General features: G+C 36.1%; 3 protein-coding genes across 5 annotated transcripts; 2 read left to right on the plus strand and 1 right to left on the minus strand.

The window, feature by feature from the left end:
• Positions 1-11,247: 11,247 nt before the first annotated feature.
• LOC107428525 (photosystem II core complex proteins psbY, chloroplastic) lies at positions 11,248-12,266 on the minus strand. The gene has a single exon (XM_016039073.4). The coding sequence runs from the start codon at positions 12,090-12,092 to the stop codon at positions 11,481-11,483; it is 612 nt and encodes a 203-aa protein (XP_015894559.3). The 5' UTR covers positions 12,093-12,266; the 3' UTR covers positions 11,248-11,480.
• A 633-nt stretch (positions 12,267-12,899) lies between these two features.
• Positions 12,900-17,920, plus strand: LOC107428518 (ALBINO3-like protein 1, chloroplastic). The gene is made up of 11 exons (XM_016039064.4): positions 12,900-13,493; positions 13,683-13,793; positions 13,943-14,017; positions 14,366-14,426; positions 14,617-14,690; positions 14,846-14,950; positions 15,376-15,483; positions 15,914-16,017; positions 16,172-16,378; positions 16,468-16,816; positions 17,310-17,920. The coding sequence occupies exons 1-11, from the start codon at positions 13,143-13,145 to the stop codon at positions 17,388-17,390; spliced, it is 1,626 nt and encodes a 541-aa protein (XP_015894550.3). The 5' UTR covers positions 12,900-13,142; the 3' UTR covers positions 17,391-17,920.
• A 5,208-nt stretch (positions 17,921-23,128) lies between these two features.
• On the plus strand, positions 23,129-27,231 carry LOC107428503 (ultraviolet-B receptor UVR8). 3 transcript variants are annotated; one of them, XM_016039041.4, is made up of 7 exons: positions 23,129-23,517; positions 24,367-24,408; positions 24,565-24,845; positions 24,947-25,296; positions 25,402-25,803; positions 26,047-26,437; positions 26,683-27,231. In XM_016039041.4, exons 3-7 carry the CDS (start codon positions 24,621-24,623, stop codon positions 26,923-26,925), a joined length of 1,611 nt encoding a protein of 536 aa, XP_015894527.1. In that variant the 5' UTR covers positions 23,129-23,517; positions 24,367-24,408; positions 24,565-24,620; the 3' UTR covers positions 26,926-27,231. The 3 variants fall into 3 exon arrangements, with proteins under 3 accessions (XP_015894527.1, XP_015894529.1, XP_024933874.1); XM_016039043.4 differs by lacking the exon at positions 24,367-24,408; XM_025078106.3 differs by lacking the exon at positions 23,129-23,517 and having other exon boundaries at positions 23,551-24,408.
• The last annotated feature ends 57 nt before the right edge of the window (positions 27,232-27,288 follow it).

Here is a 27,288-nt window from a genome sequence, read left to right on the forward strand (position 1 = left end):
TAAATCGTGTTTTTTGGATTAAAAAACAAAAAAATTATAAAAATGCCAAAATAGATATATTATAATTTATTATTATTTTAAGAATTGCCGAACGAGCGATGCTAACGAGGAGGTGAGGAGGAGATGAGATTTTACAGATCTCAAATGGGGCCCTCAGAGAAGAGACCTCAAAATGTTCTGTGGCCCTGAAGCACTGTGAGATTTTACTGATCTCAAATAAGAGAGCAAGTGATCGTGGAAGCAGTCACATGGTCAAAAATACTACCTTCACTCCAAATCTGTATCCTTTCCACTGCTTTCCACTCCAAATCTATATCCTAATAAGCTTTGTTTTATTCCAAATCTGTATCCATTAAGAAATTAATTAGTTTTGTTTTATTAAATCTATATCCCTTCCACTGCTAACCTTTAAAATTAAATCGATTTTTATTTTGCTAGTGTTTTTTGAATAAGAAAAAAAAAAGGATTTTGTGATAAAAATGAGAAAATAATAATATTATAATTTATTATTATTTGAAGAATTGCTCCTCTTTTTCTTGTGTTTGGATTTCTGATATATGTCCATGTTGGTGAAGCTCGATCATACCCGCCCATCAACCCGATTGGAATTAATATAGATGAAGGATAATTTTGCAGTTGACGCCGGGATTAATTAGTTCTCTTTTTCATTTTGTTCTTTTTTTCTTTTTTAAGGATTAGAAATATTCTAAATTACAAATATTCAAAATTTATTCAACTTAAAATCCATATTGATCATAAACTATTTTTCATTTTATTCTTTTTTTGTTTTAAGATTATAAATATTCTAAATTACAAATATTCTAAATTTATCTAAGTTAAAATTCCACCTTGATTATAAATTTCCTTCTAATATTGTATAAAAATATGAATTTAGGATTCTAAAAACAACTTGATTAACTACCTATTTCTCTATGAGAACCAAAAGAGGAGATGAAAGGTCAAAAATGAAAAAAACAAAAAAACTATAAACAAAACCCTCATAAGAAAAAGAGCGGAAAAGGACACCAACGCACCCGGTTCGGCCAAAATGGCAAAATGGCACCCAAAATGTAATCTACAATCTGATGGCACGTGGCATTTTCCACTCTAAATCTGATCTCATAGCACGTGTGGCAAAATGGGTTTCTTTCTTGGGAATTGCCACACGTGGCAAGTTTTCTTTTCTGAGCGTTGCCACACGTGGCAAAATAGGTTTCTTTTCTCAGCGTGGGTGTCCCAGCTATTTGTGCAAATCAAGCTATCGCTATGCACCCGCAGAGTTGTCCCAGCTAATTGTGCGCCAACTGCCCAGCTAATTGTGCAAATCAACCTAGTGATGGCTCTTCTTGGCTAATTCTGGCTAATTATGCAATGTCAATAACTATATGATATGCACAGTTACATATTAGTGTCAATTACTATTTGAACAAAATATAGCTAGCTACAAATAAGTACGGTGTCAACGTATATAAATATATGTACTGTGTCAACCTATACAAATTCAAAATACATACATTGGCGTGGCGTGGGTACGGGGACATACAAAATATGTACATGTGACCTTGAGATGCCAAGTGTGAGAGTCACATGCGCTTTTGTATTTGTACTTTAAATTGTAAAAAATAGTATCATATGATTTTTTGTATATTTTGATATATAGATTTGTTAAAATGAAAATGGCTCAATAAACTTTTTAAAAAAATAGCTAATCAACAAATTACTTAGACTAGACTACTAATATAAATGAAAACTTCTTAAAAGTCTGCTTGTAAACTTGTCTTATGTTTCTTCATCAAAATCTATATAATACAAAAATATTTTAATCAATTGTTTACTTATCTTTTCATTAACGATTGTTATATATTTTACTTGCTTAGTAGTTATATAATATTAATATCATATGGATTATTTGTTTGTCAAAAACATTAACAATTGACCTACTAATAAACATGCACGGCCCACGATGCACACTTAAGATGGTGGGACCATGACACGAAGCGTGGGTGTTCTTCGTTTAACGCTTCCTGGGTTTGATATTATCTATAAATGTTTTCACTGCTACTATTTTCCACTTGGCAACACCCGAGATGTAAGATGTGGGACCCTGCAGATTGAAACGTGTCAGTAGGTGTGGAAATTTTGGTTTGACCTTTCGTGGCTTGCGTGGGTGTCCTAAGCTTATAACGCTTCGTGGGTTTAGTGATCTGCTACTCTCTTCCACTCCAAATATATATCATAGTTGGGCCCTCAGAAATTTTACCGATCTCATGAAAGAGAGAGCTCAAATGAGGATTTTACCGATGTCAAGAAAGAGACAGCTCAAATGGGGCCCTCAGAAGAGAGAGCTCAAACGTTCTCTGGCCTTGAAGCGCAGTAAGATTTTACTGATCTCAGAAAAGAGAGCTCAAAGGTCACATAATCTCAAAAAAGACAGCTCAGATGGAGCCTTGAAGACGTCTATAAACACCTTTCGACTCCAAATCTATATCCATGAAGAAATTAATAAGCTTTGATTAAGTCCTAATCTTAAGTCCTATCTAGACTGGCTTGCTTACCTAGCAGGAAAGCTCCCTGTTCACCCTGAGGATGGTAATAATTTTTTTCCTTATTGCAGTGCTGATTCTTGAAACTCTGTGGAAGCTGCGAAACAGTCTTGTGTTTGAGGGCAAGGAGCTCTCTTTAGGTGGAAGTAGGGATGCTAATTCATAGGTTTAATGAATACTCAAGATCCCCGTCCAACACCCTTTCCTTTGCACCTTCAGCCCCTATCAATACTGGTCTCCTCCCATGCCTGGTGTCATTAAAATTAATTTGGATGCTGCCTTAGGGAATGATTTTGCAAGCCTTGGGTTGATTGCTAGGAATCAGGAGGGAAGAGTTTTTAAAGTCCAAGTTGCACGAGAGCAGATCCACCTCCCTGAAGCTGCTGAAGCAGCAGCCATTCTTAAAGCATTAAGGTTGGCTCTTGAAGAAGGTTACTCTAATGTTTGCTGTGAGAGTGACGCGAACACAGTGATTCAAAATATCAACTACCCAGATAAACGGTCTATTCACTGGGCTATGCTGGATTTATCTCGGAATCTTGAGTTTATGCCCCCTATTTCATGTTGTGGTTCTCTGACCACTTTAGATAATAAATATGAGAAGAAAAATAAAAAGAATTCTATTACTCTCTTGGAAATAGAATACAAAAATAAAAACTTCTCTCGTGGAGGATTCTCAAGTGGAACCTCTCTCTACACTGTCAAATTCTCTCTGGAATTGCTCACTCTTCTCTCAAGCTCTCTCTGGAACTTAAACACTCTCTCTCTCAGAGTTTACTCTCAATACTCCTCACTTGGGATGATATTGAGCTTGCTCTCTTGGCTTGACTTGCATGCAACGGGATGAACCTATTTATAGGCTTACAAGGCCAGTTGCAGGGCCACAATCTTCAACAGCTTCTGACAGTAGCCCATAATTGTTGAGCAAGTTGGAGTTCAATGTTAAATGCAGCAATGGCCATTGTCAAAGATGGTGGCTAAGCAGTCTTCACACTGTCGGTGCAGTGGTGGTGCGGCCGGACTTCACAATTCTCCCCCTCCAGCCATATTTAAACTGATAGTCATCTGCCATTCATTCCAGCTATGTCTCTGCATAGCTTCAGCTTTTCTTGAGCAACAACTTTTGTTAGTATATCTGCTGGATTCTTTTTTGTGTGGATCCTCATTTGTTTCAGCAACTGTTGATCTATTACTTCGCGTATCCAATGATAGCGGATGTCAATGTGCTTTGTACGCGAATGATACATTAAGTTTTTGCTCAAATCCATGGCACTTTGGTTATCACAATGTATCTTGTAGTCTTCTTGCTTGATGCCCAATTCTGTGAGAAAACGCTTTAACCATAGCATTTCCTTACCCGCTTCCGCTGCGACAATGTACTCTGCTTCAGTAGTGGATAAAGCAACACACTTCTGCAATCTTGACTGCCATGACACAGCTCCCCCCGCAAAAGTGTAGAGATAACCTGATGTAGACTTTCTATTATCAGGGTCTTCAGCCATATCTGCATCTGTATAGCCTTCTAAGATTGGAGCACTTCCCCCGTAGCACAAGCACAGCTTCGATGTACCTTTAAGATACCTGAGAATCCATTTGACTGCTTTCTAGTGTTTCTTTCCAGGATTTGAAAGAAATCTGCTCACAACCCCTACTGCGTGAACAATGTCTGATCTGGTACACACCATTACATACATCAGACTTCCTACCGCTGAAGAATATGGTACTGAAGTCATCTCCTCTATCTCTTCTTTGGATAAGGGGCACAATCTCTTGCTCAACTTGAAATGATTTGCAAGTGGAATGCTGACCAGTTTGGCTTTATCCATGTTAAATCTTTTTATCACCCGTTCAACATACTTCTCTTGAGATAGCCATAACCTTCTATTCTTCCTGTCTCGGATTATTTGCATTCCCAAAATTTGTTGAGCTGGTCCTAAGTCTTTCATATCAAAGGACTTAGACAATTCTTTCTTCAGCTGACTAATCTTCATTGCATCTTGTCCAACGATCAACATGTCGTCCACATATAGCAAAAGTGCAATGAAGTTTCCACCTGAAAATTTTTGAATATAAACACACCGGTCTGCTGCAGTCCTTTTATAGCCTTGACTCACCATAAACGAGTCAAACTTTTTGTACCATTGTCTTGGTGCTTGCTTGAGGCCATACAAGCTCTTCTTCAGCTTGCATACGAGGTTTTCTTTCCCTGAAACCTCAAATCCTTCTGGCTGCTCCATGTAGATTTTCTCATGTAAATCACCGTGAAGAAATGCTGTCTTCACATCCATCTGTTCAAGCTCTAGGTTTAAACTTGCTACTAAACCAAAAATGACTCGAATTGAAGTCATTTTTACCACTGGAGAAAAAATCTCATCAAAGTCAATTCCTTTCTTCTGAAGAAATCCTTTGACCACCAATCGGGCTTTGTGTTTCACCACTTTTCCGCTGCCATCTTTCTTGAGCTTGAACACCCATTTATTCTATAGTGCCTTCTTTCCTGTTGGAAGCTCAACCAACTCATAAGTATGATTTTTCTGCAAGGATTCCATCTCATCTTGCATTGCTTGCAGCCACTTTTCCTTCTCTTGATGAGAAGCAGCTTCCTAGAAACTCTCTGGCTCCCCCTCTTCAGTAAGCAGAATATACTTAGATTCTGGAAATCTCTTTGATGGAATTCGGCCTCGCTCAAATCTCCGAACTTGTAAACTACTGGTTTCAGGAGGTGTATCATCATCTGACCGCTGTGATGGCCCTGCAGCTGATTGAGAGGATTGAGTCTCCCCCTGCTCAATATCCCCTTCTTCCTCCTGATCTGCTTCTGGTATATCTTCATGCACCTCATTATCCTCTGTGGCTATTTGTGCTGGTGCTGGATTAGGACCAAAATTCTTGGCATTAGAACTGCAATTAGGAGACATTCTGGGCTTTTCAATGTCTTCCATTGTCTGGTTTTCATGGAATACTACATCTCTGCTTCTAATAACATTCTTTTTTCAGGTCCCATAACCTGTATCCGAATTCTTCATCTCCATATCCTATAAAAATGCATGGAGTAGATCTTGCATCGAGCTTCTGTCTGAGCTCCTTGGATACATGTACATAAGCTAAACAACCAAACACTCTTGAATGAGAGTAGGATGGAATCTTACCTGACCACACTTTCTCTGGAATTTCAAAATTCAACGGTACTGATGGTGATATGTTGATTAAATAGCAGGCGGCACGAACAGCTTCTCCCCAGAATGGCTTTGGCAGCTTAGCCTTACTGATCATACTTATGACCTTTTCTATAATGATTCGGTTCATTCTTTCGGCTATTCCATTATGTTGTGGGGTGCGAGGGACCGTCTTCTCATGTCGAATGCCATGTCTTCTGCAGTAGGCATCGAACTCCTTAGAAGTATACTCGCCTCCATTATCTGAGCGGAGATATTTCAGCTTCTTTCCTGTTTCACGCTCTACCATGGTATGAAACAGTTTGAAGTAATCCAATACCTGGTCCTTTGTCTTCAAGAAATATACCCACACCTTCCGAGAAGCATCATCGATGAAGGTCAGGAAATACTTGTTACCACCTAATGATTCCACCTCCATGGGACCATAAACATCAAAGTGCACCAGACTGAACAACTCTGATCTTCTCGATACAGAGTAACTGAAGGAGACTCTATGTTGCTTACCAAACAAGCAGTGATTACAAGGATCTAACGCAGCATCCTTGCAAACAGTGATAAGCTTCTTCCTTGCTAAAGTGGACAATCCTTTTTCACTCATGTGACCGAGTCTCTGGTGCCACAGATTTTGAGACGCCTCTCCTTCTGTAATATTGAGGCTATCTGCACATATCTTCACATGAGTTTTGTACAACGTTCCACAAATATGTTCTCAGGCAACAACTATGGCACCTTTCGTCATTTTCCATGTGCCTTTGCTGAAGTAGTTGTCATAGCCTTGCTTGTTTAAGGCTACTCCCGAAAGTAGATTAAGCCGAAGATCTGGAACATGACGGACATCTTTCAAAGTGATTGTACAACCAATATTCGTTTTTACCTGAATATCACAAGTTCCCATAATCTTTGCAAAACTGGAATTTCCCATCTTTATCGTACCAAAGTCTCTTCCTTTATACGTTCTGAAGAAATCTTTGTGTGGAATGACATGGTAGGATGCTGCAGTATCGACTACCCACTCAACATCTTGGGTTGATATATGAAGGCATGTCTCTTCTTCGGTGGAGCAGAGCGTCACTTCTCCTGTAACAGTGACTAGTGTCTCTCCATCCTTCTTCGGCTGATTACCTTGGAGTCTCTGCTCTCTCAACAACTTTCTGCAGTTCTTCTTCATGTGACCCTCCAGGCCACAATGATAGCACTTATATGATGATTTTCTACCGTCTGTAGATCTGCCTCTGCTCTTGCTCCTGACTCTCCCTCTATCTCGACCACCTCTTTGCTGTCTTCCTCTATCTGTGACGAGGGCATGTAACTTATCCATGCCAATGTCCTTTCTCCTGGCCTCTTCATTAAATAGGGCATCCTTAACCATAGACATAGTAAGTTTGCCATTCGGGGCCGAATTGCTAAGAGAGACTGCCAATGTCTCCTAACTGTCTGGAAGAGAGCTTAGAAGAGGAGGGCCTGATCCTCATCCCCTAGTTGGTAATCCACAGCAAATAGTTGATTTACCAAGCTCTAGAACTCACTGGTATGCTCGGCTACAGAAGTTCCACTCTGTAATTTTAGATTTACCAATCGCTTAAGCAACAGGGCTTTGTTCCGAGCAGTCTTGGCCTGGTACATGTCCTCCAATTTTTTCAGAAGGCATATGCATCCGTTTCCTTCGCTACATGATGGAAAACACTGTGGTCGATTCATTGCCTGATCTGACTAATCGTTTTCTTGTTTAATTTCTTCCATTCTGCTTCTTTGCTAGGATCAAGGTTTTCTCCTTTAGTTTCTATAGGATCAAACAAATCCTTACAATTGAGGAGATCTTCCATCCGAGGTCTCCAAAGTGTATAATTTGTGGCAGTGAGCTTAACCATAGCTCCCGAAGATGATTCTTCCATTGACATTATGGCTTGACCAAAAATGGAACTGAATTTGGAAAAATGGAGTTAACCGTTGCATCCAGAATGGCCGGAAATGGTGGACTTCACTCTTCCGGGGTCAAAATATAATTACCAAAAATTTTGGGGCAAAAATGTAATTTCACAAAAATTCTGGGTCAACCTATAAATACAGAAATTACAGGGGTCAATCTGTAATTTCCAACAATTCAGGGGCTGTTCCATAATTTTAGAAACTTTTGATGATGTGGCAGATTATGTTGACGTGTCAACAAGTGGCAGATGATGTGGCAATTGTGTGGCTGACGACGTGTCGGGTTGCGTGGCAGATGACGTGGCTGAGTGTGCTGACGTGTCTGCTAACGTGGTCGTCTTCATCCTCCAGACGGCGCGTGCGGCGTGTGAGGCGCATGATCTGCTGCAGAAAATTTCAGACAGCGCGTGCGGGAGTGTGAATATCTGAGTTTCTTTCCGGAGAACTTGGTTGTTCTCTTCTCGTCGGGTAATTTCACCTGGTATTGTCAAATTAATTATTTGAGCAACTTTTCGAAACACCAACTTGAATAACAGAGGCTCTTTTTCTTCAAATTCTGAACCCAGGCTCTCGACCTAGAGCTCTAATACCACTTGTTGTGGTTCTCTGACCACTTTAGAGAAGAAATATGAGAAGAAAAATAAAAAGAATTCTATTACTCTCTTGGAAATAGAATACAAAAATAAAAACTTCTCTCGTGGAGGATTCTCACATGGAACCTCTCTTTACACTGTCAAATTCTCTCTGGAATTGCTCACTCTTCTCTCAAGCTCTCTCTGGAACTTAAACACACTCTCTCTCGGAGTTTACTCTTAATACTCCTCACTTGGGATGATATTGAGCTTGCTCTCTTGGCTTGGCTTGCATGTAACGGGATGAACCTATTTATAGGCTTACAAGGTCGGTTGCACGGCCACAATCTTCAACAGCTTCTGACAGTAGCCCACAATTGTTGAGCAAGTTGGAGTTCGGTGTTAAATGCAGCAATGCCCATTGTCAAAGATGGTGGCTGAGCAGTCTTCACACTATCGGTGCAGTGGTGGTGCGGCTAGACTTCACATTTCAGTCCATCTCATTTACTTGGACTACAAGAAACTCCAACAAGCTAGCACACCTAGCCGCACCATGGGGTATTACTACTGTTAATTTTGAGCTTGTAGAGACTCTGTTGAATTCAGGAATTTTTGTCAAGACTATGAATCAGGATTGTGGCACCCATACCACAAGTTGATTCTCTGGCAACATAGCTTTGTTTCCTCTTTTTGTTGCCTGTTATTTTGGTTAATATAGCACCCCTTTCAAGCAAAAAAAACAGCAAAAAAACTCTTAATCGTGTTAAATTATCGCAAGCTTTGAGATAATTATTTTTGTTTTGTCCCTTTTATTTCATTTTTTCTATCCTCCCACATCTTCTTTTACGAATAAACAACTTGGATCAAAGTTCCTGCAAAGATATCATATTGGCAATGCTTATACAAATAGTCTTTCATATGTGAACTATTAAATTCGAATAATGCTAATAAAAAATCAATAAATAAATCAGGATCAAAGCTCCTACTTTTGCTGCAATTGACAGGAAGCGTACCCATATGATGGTCGAAAGTTTGGGCTCCTTTTTTATTTTTTATTTTTTTATTTTTTTTTATTTTTTTCTTTTTATTCTTCTCATTCATGTTCTTTTTTATCATTTACTTTATACAATTTTTTTTTAAGCAGTATTTTGAACTTGTTTACTCAAAATAAATCATAGAGGTATTTTACTTTAGGGCTAATATTTATGTAGTTATTTTTATTTATAAATTTGGGCTTTTAAAAAAAAAAAAAAAATTGGGTATTTAACATACTAGAACATGGTTCATGACCAACATTAATTTATTGAAAAACTAATACCCAAGTCCATCTATACAGATCTTCAACTTCCACTTATAGATGGTGTTTTCAGCAAGTCCATCTACTACTAGTTCTAGCACTTCTCCGGGTGTAAGTACTGTGGCTAAAAGCTAGATCCATGAAGACATGATAAGCTTTATATTTTTCTTGGTCCTATTATTTTCTCATGATATCCATTCATGAAGGTTGACGATGATGAACCACTGTTTCCATATAAATTGTGCTGTTTGTTCATGCGTTTAGTTCTCTCTTTTTTTATATATGTAGTTTGCTTATTTTAATAGTTTATTAACGTTAGTTAATGATAATTAGATATTCGATTGACTATAAATATAAGGAGAATAAAAAATATAGACATAAAATGAATCACAACTTAAAATTGTTTGTTTTTTTTTTTTCTTTACATTTGTAATTAATTGATGTGTTTAACAAATTCTAACTACCCTTCACTAATAATAACAAATAATTAAAGAATTTTATAGAATATACTTGCTCAAAGGGAAAAGGCATCAACGCAAATAGTAACTAAAAAAAAAAAGTGGTAGGACAATCCACCTTGACAGATCCGTTAACAAACATTGCTGGTCGTAGAGGAGGTGAAGTTTAGGTGCAGAGCAAGGCTATTCTTATCACCCTTCTTAATTGTTCCTCATCGAATTCAGATATTAATGCTAAATCCTCCAGTTCAACTTGTCGTTCTTCTTTATATAAGCTCCAAGGCTAGTAATTTAAGAAATAAATATTTATAAGTTCAGCAAAGTTCTGAGAGATCAGTGCAAACATGTTCTAAAAGGCTAAGGAAATGACCATTTCAAATAATTTATAATGTAGTCGAATGAAATTGCTTTGGTTTTACAATCTTTAGGATGAGATTAGAGTCAAGTAGAACTTTACTGGCTTTTACATATCTGCTATGCCACCTGCAATCCCCAAACAAATGTTAAAACGTGTGGACCATTTTAGAACTAAGCTTTTATTTCCTGCTCAATTCAAGCAAGCCATTATAACTTGTACTGTAATTTCAAATACTGGATTTATTTACATAAATAGTAAATTAGTTTCACCGGCTGTCTATTTCCAAAGAATTTATTAAACTAAATATTGAAAGATGGCAAGAATTCAGTAAACTATAAATTGAAAGAGAATAAATTAGATTTTAAGGGCCAGGCATGGTGGGGTAGGAGCATTCTGTCGGCAATGGATTGGACCAAGAAGTCTTATGCCCTCCAAGTCGCACGGCGTTTTAACCGAAAGAACTTCTTGAAGCAAACGAATGAGAAATGTGTTATTTTATATTAAAAATCAACGGATAAGTCTCTGGTTGCATTTGCATATATAACAGAGCAAGCCTAAGTTATACCAAATTTTATTTTTCACCTACCCTCACTAATGGAGCTGTAAAACATAGAATATTGATTAGCATTAACAAATGACTGCTCCTCGTCGTCCACCATGGTTGTGCTTGTGGATGCATTATCATTATGAATGCTAGTATTGGTTCTTTTAGCTGTAGTAGTATCGCTCATTTGGCTGCTTAGATGGTCAGATTTCCAGTAGTCAGTCAAGTATCCAGGTGTAGAAATCGTAGTGGAAGCTTGAACATATCCTGAAAGCATTGCCACCACGCGTGACATTGATGGTCGTAGAGAAGGTGAAACTTTGAGGCACAGCCTATTCCTCCTACTGAACTTTAACTTTACTTACAAGATTGATAATCCATAACAAACAACAAATATTTATAGCTTTTGTGATGAACCTTGGGCTAGCAAAAGGATTTTCACAACATTAACAATTACAAAGTTTTCAATAACCCAAAATAAAAAAAGGAAGGAAAAAGAGAGAAAGAAAAAAAAAAAAAAAAAAGCTTATATATAAAAAAGAGTGTTCATTAACACAAGGTGCAAACTACAGGTGATTTTTTAAGTGCCAAACAAGATCCAATCTCTTACTCAGACCTCATCCTGTTGAGCTGGTTGAGAGCCGGTTGTAGAATATTGTAAAGGACCCAAACGATAGCTGGGGTCACAACAAACAGAAGGAGCTGTCCCCTGTTATCACCGCTTGATGCAGCAGCATCAGCAATCATTGCAATCTCATTGGCTGATGCATCTGGAGTTGACACGAACCCTGATGCAGCCAATCCACCCAGACCAAGCCCAACGATCACTCCCTTTGAGCTGCGCATGCGGTTGAGCTGGTTCAGTGCTGGTTGGAGGATGTTGAAGAGAACCCACGCCAGTGCCGGGATAACAGGAAGAAGCAGAGCAAGTCCACGGTTGTCTCCTTCAGCTATCTCTGCAATCTGTTGAGCAGCCAAAGCAGCATCACAGGAACTCAAGGTCGAAAAGATTGCTCCAGCAATGGCGGTTCCTGCTAAGGAAGATGGCATATTGGGAGCTTCAATTGATTTTATGGAGGTTAGACCTTTTGGGAGGTTTTGAATGGAAAGAAGGGAAGTGGGTTTTGATAATGGCTTGGTGGGGTTGGGGATTTTGGGAGAATTGGTGTTCAAGCACTTGGCATTGAGGATTGCCATTGTAGCCATAGTTGCTGCCATTGATTTTTCTTTTTCTTTTTTTTCTTTTTTTTTTCCTTCTCTCCTTTGCTGAGCTTAGTTTTGATTAATCTTCAGTTGGGCAAAAGTGGAAGAGAGATGGGGTTCAATTGGCTGGTTCAAATGGGGGAAATTTGGGAATATGGATGGGGAACGAAGTGAAAGGAATGAGGGCCAATAGAAATTTGCTCTCCGGATTCTATTCTTATCCATAGATCGTGATTTTGTGAAACATGGACCTCATGTTTCATACCCCACCTCCATGTCTCTTATCACTTCCTTATAGCAAGCTTTTACATTGACCAGCTACCCCAATCCACAAAGCCTTTAATGCCTAATCTCAAATTTAGTTACCTCATTAGCGTTTCAAGTTTTCAACATATTGCTAGTCAACTTTTAACTTAAAAAACAAAATTGCAAATAGTAGAGGGTCTACTTTTTATTTTATTTATTTAATTTTTTTGGTGAAAATTAGAGGGTTGAAATTGTAAAATAATAGAATACCCACTTGGAATTAATTTACCCCAAGATCATGCTCAAATGATGGTACAAACTACGAAAGAACTTTCTCGAATTTCATGCTCGAAGATTATGCCCAAATGATGGTATAAGAAAACAGGCTTCTAATTTGGGCTAACCAGGAAATGAGTGAACGTAGGCCCAATTCGGTGGTCTATGGCCATGGACCCAAGCAGATTAATCTCGTTTCAGAAAGGCCCAAATTCATTGAGATAGCCACCAACCCAAAAAACTGGATCCTAATTGTTGTTTTTGTGTGTTTCCTACTATTTTAACCAGTTTCTACGTCACCAACCCATATTTTATGTGGGAGACATATCAGATTTTTTTTGTTTTTTTTTTCATTTTCTTCTGATTTTCTTCCATTTTCTTGGTATTCAAAAGCTGCAAAATGAGAGCAGAAAAATGCTTTAATCTGTTCCTCTGCTACTAAGCGTCTTCCAACTGAAAATTTTGCTGAATCCTATTGGATCCTATAAAGCACTGCAATCAATAGCAGCAAAACCAATCCACACCGACCAAACCAATTCAAAAATGGCAACTTTCCTACCCCATCGGCCGAGTCTGGTTCTAACTCCGTTCCCAGACCGAACCCACAACCAGCTTTTTCGCCCCAGCCACTGTTATGGTTTCTCGAACCATAACAAGCCCTTTCTTCGCGGTTCATTAGCCGTGGCTCGACTTGGGTTCAACCCCGGTTCGTTTCCCGACCCGGAAAATACCCAGGGCATGATTCAGGAACTGTTTGGTCGAGCTGAGAGCTTTCTCTACACCGTCGCTGATGCTGCTGTCTCTTCGTCATCACCGGCGGAGACTGTAACCACTGCCAAACAGAACGATGATTGGCTTTCTGGGATTACTAATTCTTTGGAGAGCGTTCTCAAGGTATTCAATTAATGGGTTTTTATTTTATTTTATTTTATTTTATCTTTTACCCAATTTGCTTTGTATGACTTGGAAACAACTTGAAAAAACATTGAAGCAGCTCAAAATAGTTTCCAAGTTTCATTTCTGGGTTATGAAAATTACCTGATAATTCCAAGCTGGTTGGTAATTTGAACATTCATTTTACAGGTTCTTAAAGATGGGCTTAGTGCTTTACATGTTCCATATTCTTATGGTTTTGCTATTATACTACTCACTGTTCTTGTGAAGGCTGCTACATTTCCTTTGACAAAGAAACAGGTGCCTCCTATGAAAATTCTCTCCTAGTTTTTTTTTTTTTTTTTGGTTGGGCCGGGTGTGGGGGGTGGGGGTACGCATACCTTGAATTGGAAAGTTCTACCTGTTTAGCTTGGTTTAATATTAATCATGAAAATTAATTTTTCATCCAGGTTGAATCCGCAATGGCTATGCGATCCTTGCAACCTCAAGTAAAAGCTATTCAACAACGTTATGCTGGAGATCAGGTAATTCAACGATGGTTGGTATTGTTTAGAGCTTCAAGTTCTTAACTTTCTGAGATCAAGTAGATCACTTGTGAAAAATTATAGAGGAAAGTTGCTGAGTAAAGTGATCTTTTTTTTTTTTTTTTTTTTAAAAAAAATTTTTCCTGGTTCATTTCTAACTCTTTCCATTGGACCATTGAAAGCAGCTTTTTTCAATATTACAGAAGCTAGACTATATTTAAGATGACTAATCTTTTTGGAAGTTCAGGAGACTAATTAGCTTATTCATTATCATTTGCCTCGGACTGGAATTTAGTCGATGTGCTCTCGTTGTTTTGACTATGATCTATACTTCTAAATGTCCTGCAGGAGAGAATTCAACTTGAAACTGCCCGGTTGTATAAGTTAGCTAGCATAAACCCACTGGCAGGTACTTATTTTACCTCTAGCTTTAATTTCTAATGCCCATAGAATTGGTTGTTAGTTATTAAGATTTTGTCTGTATATACGATAAGAAATAATATTTCTTATTTGACATTTGTTTTTCCTGTTGCTCTTTGGTTTTTCCCTTTTTATCATCTACTATGTTATTTGACATCAATTTTATTATCCCTTGTCAGGGTGCCTGCCAACGCTTGCTACAATACCAGTCTGGATTGGGTTATATAGAGCTCTTTCAAATGTGGCAGATGAGGTATCTTGCTATTTTTTATTTATTAATTAATTAATTTTTTTTATTTATTTTTTTATACATTACCACTTTAACATTTTTTTTTTTTTCCCCTGTGTACAATTGAAAAATATCATTTCAAACATCCTTATCTAATAAAATTTTATGTCCAATACAAGGGTCTCCTTACAGAAGGTTTCTTCTGGATACCCTCCTTGGCAGGTCCAACAACGATCGCTGCTCGACAAAATGGCAGTGGGATCTCTTGGCTTTTCCCATTTTTGGTAAGTGACTTGATTTGAAAGCTAAGAATCCTCCTTTACAAAAATTGTTGCCATTAGACCTTATAGTTTTTCTGCCATAAGTCTAGTAGTTATTTGGTTTAATAACATGATAAGAGCTTAGACTGCAATTTTTCATCTGAACTTCCAATGATTATGTATTGTACTCTTTCTCTTTTTAAAGTCCTAGTAATTCAGTTGGGCAGTGAATTCTGCCAGCTTCTATGATAGGATCACTGATCAAGATGATGTCTCTCAATGAGATTTAATTTTCTGGTTCTTTTTATACAGCTCATTTTCATTTAGTTTGATAATGCTTAGATTTCCAGTTTTATAACAGCATTTGTGGTGGGTCAATTTATACTTTTGATTGTTATAATCTACATGCTTACAACCAATTATCATTCTGGGTCTTCTTTGTTTTTCAGGATGGTCATCCACCCCTTGGATGGTCAGATACCTTGGCATATCTTATTTTACCTGTGTTGCTAGTTGTCTCTCAATACATATCCGTTCAAATTATGCAGCCATCACAGGTTAGTATTTTTGGGGCAAGTGGCTAGTTATAAATGATATTAACTAACTCTACTAAGCCTTATTGTCTTGGGATAAGTTGAACAACTTGGTTTTATAGAATGATCCTATCATTCTAGTCTTTTTAGTTAAGCCACTGCAGGCATCGTCTTGCCTTTCCTTCAAAGTTTAAATTGAATAAAACACTCTTTGCCAACATGTTAACCCAAAAGCTGGTGTATCCATTGGCTGCTGCCTCTGCGGTGTGCAGAACCAATCAATGTGGATAAACTTTCTTTTCTTCTTTACTGCTGTCCATCTAACATCATTTCGTATCAACATCTTGATTTAATGCTTTCTTTTTAAGATTTGTTCTTTTTGATACAGTGACTTATAGAGAATTTGTTACTCTTATTTTTCTTTTGTTATTTTAACATGTGCTGTAACTTTCAGAGTGATGATCCAAACATGAAGAATTCTCAAGTGCTTACAAAATTTCTACCTTTAATGATTGGATATTTTGCTCTTTCAGTTCCTTCTGGTCTGAGCCTTTATTGGTGAGCAGATGTAAACTGTTTGTTCTATGAGCATCATTTTTATTTCATCCAGAAACTGTTTTTATGTTCCTTTAAAGCAAGTATGGTACAAAAGTTAGCCTCTTCGAACCCTTATCTATATTGTTAACTTGCATTTTCATATATTTTTGTGCAGGTTAACAAATAACATATTGAGTACCGCACAGCAAGTCTGGCTACAAAAGTTAGGTGGTGCAAAAAATCCAGTGAAGCAATTCAGTAATACTATAATCAAGGAAGACCAACCTCAAGTTTCAAAGTCTGTCTCTGAACTCACTTTAAGAGAAAAGGATACAAGACAACGAGAAGAAAAGATACCAGCAGGACCACGGCCTGGTGAAAGGTTGAACAGTTGTTCTTTAATATCTTTCCTCTCCTCTGTGCTTTGTATAATTACATTCTTCGTAGTCTTAATCTGTTGATATATTCCAGATTTAAACAGATAAAAGAGCAAGAAGCAAGGAGAAGAAGACAAAGAGAAGAAGAAAAGAAGAGAGCTGAGGAGGTGGCAGCAAAAGGAACTCAAATAACAGATGGCAGACATGAGATAGCAAATGGAAATGGAGTTGAGCTAGATGTTGAAAAGAGTGAAGAACATCAGTCTGGGAATGCCACTCACAGTTCCTCCAATGGAGTTCCTGTGAATGGTGAACTGTCTAGACAGGAAATAAAGGACGATAAGAAGACCACATCCGTATTTCAGACTGCTGACAATGAAGTTTCTTCCCGTTTAGAAGCTGACAAGGGGGATGCACAGCAGTCCTATGAAAATGTAGAGAAGGTATCTATATATACGTACTTATGCATACTGTTATTATAGAGCAGGCCTTGAGTATCTTTACAGCCTGCACTGTTACGACAAGAAATCACAGTAGCATTTGTAGTTTTATATAAAACTAATAGTGATAATATATGGAGTGAAAGAACAGAGGGGTGCAGGAGTGGTTGTCACAATGCCCATTCTAAGTTGTGTTCAATTATCAATCCACTTTACTGTAACCTAAGTTAATGATAAAATGCAATCCAAGTTCACTAACCAGGCAAAATATATATATGTAAAATTGCTTTTTTTTTTTTTTCTGGCTGATTTTAGCTTTCACTTGGAGCTTTGATTTTTTGCAGTGATTAATATGCAAGTTTTATGAAGTAATTTTGATGCTTCATCTTTCTACCCTTTTGTTCCTCATAATATTTCAGAATTTACATCTGTTATCTTTTTCAATATTCTAAATTGATTCGCTAATTATTCAAATGCGAAATTCACAATATTTCAGGAAGCAGTTGAAGCATACAGTTCCACAACCAGTAGAGATAGACTTTCTGGAGAAGATGCAGATGAAGCCAAAAGGAAGTGACCAACAAGGAGGATAAGCACTGTCATGATGATATTGGTAGTTGGAGTTTATCAAAGAGTGACCGGCCTAGTTATCTGCCACCTACATAGAGTATGGACCGACCCGAGCAGAAGACACTGTTAATCTGTAATCTCTGATGTATCTAATATTGGATCTACGCTAGAGTTATTGTTAGGCCCCGGCAGTTCACGAGGTGCTCATTGTTCCATTGACACATAATATAGATGAATCAACAGGATTTTGACATTCTAATGTGGTGGTAGAGTGTCTGAAGGTGGAAACATGCACTACCAATGGTTGCATTGCTTTCTGCTTCTCAATGGCGTTTTGTATAATCCACATGATGATATGAGAGAAGTGAACCTTTTCTGATTTTGCTAGATGGGAAAAAAAAAAAAAAAAAAAAGAGATTATTAATTGGGTTTACGGAGATGGGTTTCATTGGTTAGTTTCTCTGGTGTACATCACGTTACAATACAGTCAAAGGAATAATATTCATCTGGTTAAAGTTTCTCAAGTCATTTATTCAACCTCTATGTTATTTTCATTAGTAGTTTCTTAAACTGAGCTCTAATGTTATTTTCGTTTAACTGAGCTTTTCAATATGATTATTGTACGTTTATTATTCAAAAGAAATTTCCTTAACGATATGTTTGGGTAAAGATAAAATTAGTGGGAATCTAATTATTTTGGAAAAGTGATAATTTTTTTTTGTTTGAATACTTATTGTGAAGTGGAAAAGTGTGGGTAATTAGATTTCCACCAATGTAGAAAAATATATGGGAAAGTTATTTCTATCTATATAGGTGTCATTTTGAGAATTCTAGAAAAAGTAGTTTTAAATATTTTTTTAAATACATATTTATCCTTAATTTATTATACAATATTAAATTTAATTACTTATCAATCTCAACTTTTCTATTACTCACCAAAAGATAAAAAATAATTTTCATAAAATTAAATTTTAAAAAATTAAATTCCAAGAATCAATTTTCCTATCAACTTTAGCACTTCCCAAACACCCCTAATGGTTATAAAGAAGGATTCATTTATGGGTTTTCAGTGGGTGTTTCAGTGGGTGTTGCTCTTTATGCAAGTTGCCTACAAACTGACACATTTTTATTTCCAATTCAATTAATCTAAAAAGGTAATAACTTATACCAACCATTGGCGGTATTACGTATGCTCGATAAGGCCTCTTTAACATAAATTCTTCGCTTTAAAACATATCAAGCAAATTGTTTCTTTTGTGAAGTTCATGTTAAAAGGTTAAGTTTTAAAATGCTACCATTTAAGATCCATTTATGAGCAAGGATCCGAATTTCAACTTTCAAAACTTTCCTAAAGATGATGGTTCATGGTTGTAGGCCCAGATAGAGTGAAAAAAGATCATATTATCCCATTTTTCAAGAATTATATAAAATTAATTAATGTCCATGGACTATTCTTAAAACCATAATCTATTTATGGTGGAGGAATCTGAAGTGCGGTCAGGTGGGTATGAGTTTATTGCCTTACCGTGCACGTAGAAACAACTTTAACTCTTGAAAAATGAAAATGCAGTCAAAAGCACATGCATTACAAGAAACCTCTCTTTTTTATATAAATAAATATATATATATATATATATATATATATATATATATATATATATATATATATACTTGTTAAAACTACTTTTGTATGATTGGTATTGTTTGTTTAACATTGCTTGTTTTCTTTATCAATATCAAAAATTGATGAGTAATTGATATGGGACCCTTACATTACAACGACTGGTTCTCTAGGCTCTGCTCTCAAATGGATAAGTCCAATTTTTTGTAACAAATTATTGAAAATTTGTAGTAGTGTCTTTTTATACGACTTGAATCTCTTTACACAATCAAAGATACATTTGGCTTTCGTTGCTTGAACAATTCACATCACAGAACAACTTAAAGATGTTTGACCATAGACTATATGCATTTTTGGTACTCTGTGACCCAACATGTTTAAAATGTTATCATTTTTGTACTCTGCGACCAAACATGTTTAAAATGTTATCATAATCTTCTTTATTTGTGATTATTTTCCTTTTTTGTTCATGTGTTACAAGTTGACCACATTTTTATTTTTTATTTATTTTTTCAATGAATTACCACATTTTTTTATTTGTTTAAACTTTAATTTCAGAAAAAAGGTATATAATTACTTGTAATGTTGCTTACCGGTTGTTGAGACCACAGATGGGTGGCTTGTCCGCAATTATGGGACAGAGGCGGACATGCACTCTTCTATAAGCTAAAACCGCCCAAAGATCTAAAGCAGCTTTCACATTCCATTTCTATGGCTGGCACACATGCTGATTGATTGCATGCCAAGCATTTTTATTGGGTCTGCCAGAAATCACAAACCCTTTTCAGGCATTTTAACAACCAGATCTAATAATGCACTTATACTTTGTTGGGGATCTTTGTTATGATCATCTCCCTCCTGAGAAAAACTTGACTTGGTTTGTTTGGTCCTGTTCATTTATTACACTTTTTTGACATAACAGTATAAAGAAAATGAAATCTTAACCAATCAAATTTTCCAGCTCTTTCTAATTTCAGCAAAAACTGAGGCAGTATGCATATTCTGTCAAATATTATTTGTCTACTTGGTCATTACTCTGTTTGCATCTTTTTCTTCATTGCTAATAACCAAGTAAATAATTTTGATTAATATATATGAGTTTTTTTTTTACATATATAATTATATTATAAGGGTGACAGAGATATGCATAAAAATATATCTTTCTTTATAAAAAAGACATGCTTGCTGTCTGCTTGAATTCTTTATTCATATTATGCTATGGAAATATTGTAAATAATGGATGTTGAAGCTGACCCAGTACCTTTCTCATCATTGTTTCAATGTTCCAATACAGGATCTATAAACATTAGTAAGGACATTAGACCAACCATTTTCAGACACGTATGCAACTTTTACATTTTTTATTTATTTTTTATTTTATTGAGATTTCAGCTGATTAACGATGGAGTACCACATATTACATCCACTAGGAATAAAGCAGACAACCCTTTACATAATTTATGTCACTGATTTTTGCAATTTTTTTTTTTTTTTTTTAAGAAAAAGATGAAATTTAGATATTTCATTTTCATTCTAACTTGAGGGATTGTTCTGATTGGTATCCAAATTTGAAATATAATTAGAATACCTTGAAAATTTCCACGAACTTGTATTGGCAGGTCAAGTGAACTAAATGACGGAAATTGCAAAGAAAGCGCATGCATGAAATAGGAATTATGATACTGTAATAGGAAGAAAATCATCATTAATGACACTATAAATGTTCGAAAAAAACATGATCTTTGCCTTTTAACATGAAAGAAATTTGGTTATTATATATGTAAACATATGTCAAATTTTCATGTTAGAATTTATGACATTATAGGAGGTTGTGTCTTTCAGAGAAGTTACATAATGAAAGGCAGTGTTTCCCTTTTTTGCTTTTTTGACAGCTAATGGAGATGTATATATGTGTGTTTCTTTTTAACACATGGTGCATTGATGACTGGTCCACCCAATATGCCTTCAAAATGACCCATCGACTTGTTAATCAATCACTTTAAAATGTTTTTTGTTAAACAAAAATAAGCTTTTTTTTTTTCTTTATCTCAATTAAAAAATAAATAAATATCTATCTTCTGTAATTAGAATTTTCTTGTCATGCAAGTTTTAATTTGTGATTCCCTTTTCTTATGCCTAAAAAGAGCTTTTCAAAGTTTCTTCATTGGACATTTAAGAATATATATAATATGTATAGCTTGCATTCTCCTTTTACTTTTAAAACCCATTTTTCACCCATTTTTTCTCAATTTTTTTAAAATCCTTCAATAATATCTTTATGGTGCTAAAATTGACTACAATTGGAGTTTCAGCCACTTGCATTTTTCCTTTATATATGCAACCTGAGTCTAACATTTTATTCTTCCTGATAGAAAAAAGATGCAACTATGATGACGATGACGCAAAATTCAACATAAATCAGGCGGATTGTATTTCCAACCTTGTGATTGTCCTTTTTTTTGTTTTTTTTAATAACTATTGATTGCTTCCATGAATATATATACCTAACCTATCTTTGAGGGGTCCTAGGTGAGGATTTACTACTAATGTAGTCTCGCCCCTAATATGATTCTAGACCATTTGGGCTCTTATCCAAAAATTTTCATTTTAGAGATTTTAATTAAAAATTAATTGCATTTTAATATTTATTAATTTAAAGAATTTTATAATTTAAATTTTTAATTTTTAAAAGAAATGATTTTGAATTTTAAATTTTCGATTTATTTCAAATTACTTTAATTTTTAATTTTGCTAAATAAATTAATATTGATTGTGTCTAAAAAGTTATTTTCGTAATAGATTGATGGCCGCAAAATTTGTGAAAGAAATTAGGGTGTTGATATAAATGAAATTGTTTATTTGTTACCAATTTGTATGTCAAAATTGAAAATTAAACCAATTCATAATAAATTAAAATTTTCAAAATTTAAATTGCAAAACTTTAAAAATTAAATAATAAAGTATGATTAATCTTTTAATTAATTATTGAACACTAAAAAATCTTTCAAATAAAAAAAGGAAAAGAAGTAACAAATTTCAACAAGCTGCATGTCATGGATTTGGATTATATAGCCTCTACTCTTACACGTAATAATCCATCCAAAGGTGTCCCTTGTATTGCCGCTGCCTCGATACCATGTCATTATTCACAGGTTTCTTCAAGAAGAGGTGCAGACGAAGCAACCTTGAGATATGTGGACCCTGCACACCCTCACGTTTTGGAGACACGAATTAAACAAAAACCCAATGACTTCGACCAAAGCACAAAAGGCCTCGTGATTCACAAATTTTTACTACCCTTTTTCCTTTTTTTTTTTTTTTTTTTTTTTTTCGTAGTAGTTAAAAAAATTTGGACTCACTCTTTTGCAAATTGTTGATTATTCCTATGTTTGACGTTTTGTTATGCATATGGATATTTATAAAGGTAGTTTTATGCTATGAACCTACTTCCTAAATGATTCTCTTAATAATGATTTAATAGGGTATCTATTTTATTGTTATCATTAATTATTTAAAAGTAAAATTAACAAATTATACATGCTAATATGAATTTATTTTTTTTTATTTTATTTTTTAAAATTTAAAAGATATAATAAAAAATAATAAACATTTTAATAGAAATAAATTAAATTTTAACATATTATTTAAATAATATTAAATTTTTAAATTTTTTTATAGTATTTAGTTTTATTCACATCAATATTAAACATTATAAAAAGAACTAGATACTTTACTAAATCAAAACTATATATAAATATATTATATATATCAATAAGATTATAATTCAGCTAAAAAAAAAAAAAAGTTGAATAAGATTATATAACCAAAAAATTTGGATAATAAAGCATCAAAATAGGGGTTGGAAAGTGGGTTTTTTGAAATTATGAAAAAGAGATTATATATAAAGGAAAAGAAAGTGTTAAATGGGCACTCCAAGTTTGAAGTTAAAAAATGAGAGAGCAAAGGTTTCTCTCTTATCTTGAATTGGGAAAAAAAGGGGGTTTGAGAATTGAAGCCTGAGTTTTCGTGGAACCATAGGTTGTGGTAAATCAGTTACCATAGTCAAGAGGAAGCTGACGTGTGAAAATGTCCAGGGTATAAATATATGGGGAATGGTAGAACAAGTTTTCTCACATTTCACCACCCGGAGCCAAGGGACAGACACCTCATCGCTTGAAAAAAACGTATAGATATAGAGAAGAGGAGAGTCATCTCCCATAAGAAAATAAAAAAGCTAAAACTGTTCTTATTCATTCACTCTCTCAGGAAGAAAAGATTTTTTTTTTTTTTTTCCTTGTTCTCTCTAAATCCTTGAGAAATATCCCAACTTTTTAATTATTGAATCATCCTTTCATATAAAAGAGCAGTCTTTGATCATAAAGCTACTGTCCTGCTATTTATTTTGATCCATTTTTTTGCTGTTTTTTATTTTTTGGTTTAGAAAAACGTGAAATTCTCTGCAGTTATTGACGGATGCTGATGGGTTTTCATGAATCCTGGGTTTCTCTCAGATGTAATCTTCATCCCTGAATTGTTGAGTCTCGATCTGTAACGATCATAATGTAGAGATGAAAAAAGTTTGTTGAGCATATGGTTGTGTTCTTTTTTTTTTTTTTTTTTTTGGTAGATTCTCTTTTTTTTCTGATTTTGTTTGCGCGATCGAGTTTGATAATCAGTTTGATATTTTCCATGATGATTTTATAATCTGGGTATTTGAAAAAGTTTGGATTTTTCTAAGGTTCATTCTTTGCAAAATTGGTTGACGATTGCAACCTCTGTTCTGGGTTTTGAATGGTAGAGGTTGGTTTTGCTGTTTTGGTTAATTTTGATCGGTTTATTCTCTCCTCTATGGGTTATAATGGGTTTACATGAACAGGAACTTCTCTTCGATAAAAAAAAATCTTTCCTTTTTTGGGTGTCTTTTGGGGGTTGGAATATCCATTCCAGGAAGGCTAGTATTCTTCTCCCGAAAGTTCCTTGTTTTGGTTTCTTGTTTTTTATCTATGTTTGATACTGTTTTTCCAACTCTGGGTTTCTTTATTTGGTCCCCCCCTCCATTTCTTTGACCTCAATCGGTGTGTTTATTGCTCTGCTTGAGTTGTGTTACAATGATGGGGTCCTGAATTCCTCTGGGTTTGGTTCTCTTACTTAGTTGTGAATCTTTTTCTTTCATCTTAAAGAGTAATTTCTGATGGGTTCTACTCAAACTGCGAAACCATCGCTTTTGATCGTCCCTTCTGATGTTTCTGACATTAGTCACTGTGACAAAAAAATAAAATGGACCAAAAATTTGTTCTTGCATTCTTCTTTTGTACTTGCTGTGAATTTATATAGGGATATGTTTTTTTTTTTTTATTTGTAGGTTTGAGAGTTGAAGTTTGTTGATCGCTATAATAGTTTCAAGGTAGATATACCTCTCTGCCTTCGGTTCTCACCCAATAGAATTAGGAAATGTGTTTTCTTTCTTCTTTTTTGAAGTTTTTAGACTTTAAGAAGCTAATGTTAGATCATTGAAAAGGAGTGAGCAGTAATCTTTGTGCCCATGTTTGACAATTTCCAGCAATTTAGAACCTCTCTTTTGCCAAGTTTTGGGCACTGCCAAAGTTTGCAGTGCCCATGGATGGCACAGCGAGCGGAACCCCAACAATACAATACCATAACATTCCTGACCAGCCAATTACCACCATTGTCGCCACTCCTGTCCCGGCATTCGGACGACGGCAACGCCATTGCTTCGGGGATTCCAGCCCTGGAGAATTCCCTTTAGCTGCTAACCCTTCCATTGTCCTCCATGTCCTTACCGCTTGTAATTTGGATCCTCAAGACCTTGCAAGACTCGAGGCAAGTAATCCTGCTTCCCTACATTTTGATAATCAAATCCGAGTTTCGAATGTTAGAATCGATAAAGCTGCTGATTTGATTTTCGAATGTGCTTGTTGCAGGCAACATGTTCCTTCTTTAGGCAGCCTGCGCATTATGCTCCTGACTTTGAACTATCCATATCGGAGCTTGCTGCTTTGGACATGTGCCAGAAGAAGGCTTTGTTTAAGACAATGACGAATGATGAACGTCAAGATTTGAAGCAAAGATGTGGGGGTTCATGGAAACTGGTCCTGAAGTTTTTGTTGGCTGGAGAAGTATGTATCAGAAGAGATAAACCGAAGGCGATAGCAGGGCCAGGCCACAGTATTGCTGTGACTTCCAAAGGAGCTGTTTACACATTTGGCTCTAATAGCTCAGGACAGCTTGGACATGGTACCACCGAAGAAGAATGGCGACCTCGGCCAATCAGGTTGCTAAATTTGATCATTCTTGACCAAGATACTGTATATGCAAGAATGGAAGCAAAAATAGTTGACTTGTAAGAAAGGTTAATGGAAACTCCATTGTGTTGCAGATCTCTGCAAGGCATTCGAATTATTCAAGCAGCTGCTGGACCTAGCAGGACGATGCTGATAAGTGATGCTGGACATGTTTATGCCTTTGGCAAGGACTCCTTTGGAGAAACCGAGTATGTGGTTCAAGGGGCTAATGCAGTGACAACTCCGCGGTTGGTTGAATCCTTGAAAGACATATTTGTGGTGCAAGTGGCAATTGGAAATTTCTTCACTGCTGTATTGTCAAGAGAAGGCAGGGTATATACATTTTCTTGGGGCAAAGAAGAAAAGCTTTGTCACCATACGGATTCAAATGATGTTTGTCCCCAACCTTTGTTGGGAGCTCTAGAAAACATACCTGTGGTTCAAATTGCTGCTGGATACTGCTACCTTCTTGCTCTGGCTTGTGAACCTCATGGCATGTGAGTTTTCTTTTGAAATGTTTCGACTTTCGTTTCAAAAGTTTCCTTTTGATTGTGATAATCCTGTATAGAATGTTGAACTTTTGAAATTGCTTAAGTTATTAATTGTTGAACATAAATCAGCTTTGAAAAAAATGTAATTTTTAACCTCACCATTGAATTTTGCTTAGATAGCTGCTTGGTTATGGAATATGATATTAAAGTCATACTTAGCTATGTGATATTGTTTTGGACGCATATCAGGCAAGTATACTCTGTTGGGTGTGGCTTGGGTGGAAAACTTGGACATGGTCCAAAAACTGATGAAAAGCAACCCCGACGAATCGAACAGTTTCAGCTTTTGAACCTTCAGCCGGTGGTGGTTGCTGCCGGTGCTTGGCATGCTGCTGTGGTGGGTCGGGATGGACGGGTGTGCACATGGGGTTGGGGTCGTTACGGTTGCTTAGGCCATGGTAACGAGGACTGTGAATCAGTTCCAAAGGTTGTGGAGGCGTTGAGCAATGTAAAAGCAGTCCATGTTGCAACAGGGGATTACACAACCTTTGTGGTGTCGGAAGATGGTGATGTCTACTCATTTGGTTGTGGAGAATCAGCTAGTCTTGGACATCATACCGTTGCTGCTGCAGATGGACAGGTCTTTGCTTTCTCCTGCTTGTTTCTTATTGCATTTTGCAACTTTTGAATAGGCATATGTTTTTCCTTCTCTTATTGTTTCAAACTCACAAAGCTAATATTTTTTGACCAACAATATATCAGAAATATACTTTGCATCACCATGAGCACACACAAACAGAGAGATTGTACCGGAACTGGGGCAAACTGAGTTCATGTTCAAGTGGTCAAAGTTTCTCATTTTTCGTTTTCGATGTTGTCTTGCAGGGAAACAGAAATGCAAATGTGTTAACCCCAGAACTTGTGACATCTCTAAAACAAGTTGAAGAGCGTGTGGTGCAGATTAGCCTTACCAATTCCATATACTGGAATGCTCACACATTTGCCCTAACCGAATCAGGGAAGTTGTATGCATTTGGGGCAGGTGATAAAGGGCAGCTAGGAATAGAGCTTGTTGCTAACCAGACTGAAAGAGTTGATCCAGAGAGGGTTGATGTTGATCTCAAATAGCTGTTATTCCCTTTCACCAAATCTTAACACCGCCTTGATCTTGATTCACCTGGTGTTGAGAATGCCATGTCTATTTTGTACATAGAAAAACAAAACAAAACAAAACAAAACAAAAAATATTTGTGAAGGTTTTTAAGGGTAGGAAATCAGGGGCCTAAAACGACTGCTATATGGATGTTAATATCTTGGAAAAGAAAAAGGGTAATGGGTTTCTGCTTAGGCTTCAAGTAGTTGTTAAGTCGATACAATGTGTCAAGGTTCACTTTCGTAACTTATTTTCAATCTTAAATTGAATTCATAATTTCATCTGCGTTAGTTGATAATAGGAATGATTTGAACAGATGTATTATAGCCCGCTTTTCT

The sequence above is a fragment of the Ziziphus jujuba genome, chromosome 12, assembly GCF_031755915.1.
Source record: "Ziziphus jujuba cultivar Dongzao chromosome 12, ASM3175591v1".
Taxonomy (NCBI): domain Eukaryota; kingdom Viridiplantae; phylum Streptophyta; class Magnoliopsida; order Rosales; family Rhamnaceae; genus Ziziphus; species Ziziphus jujuba.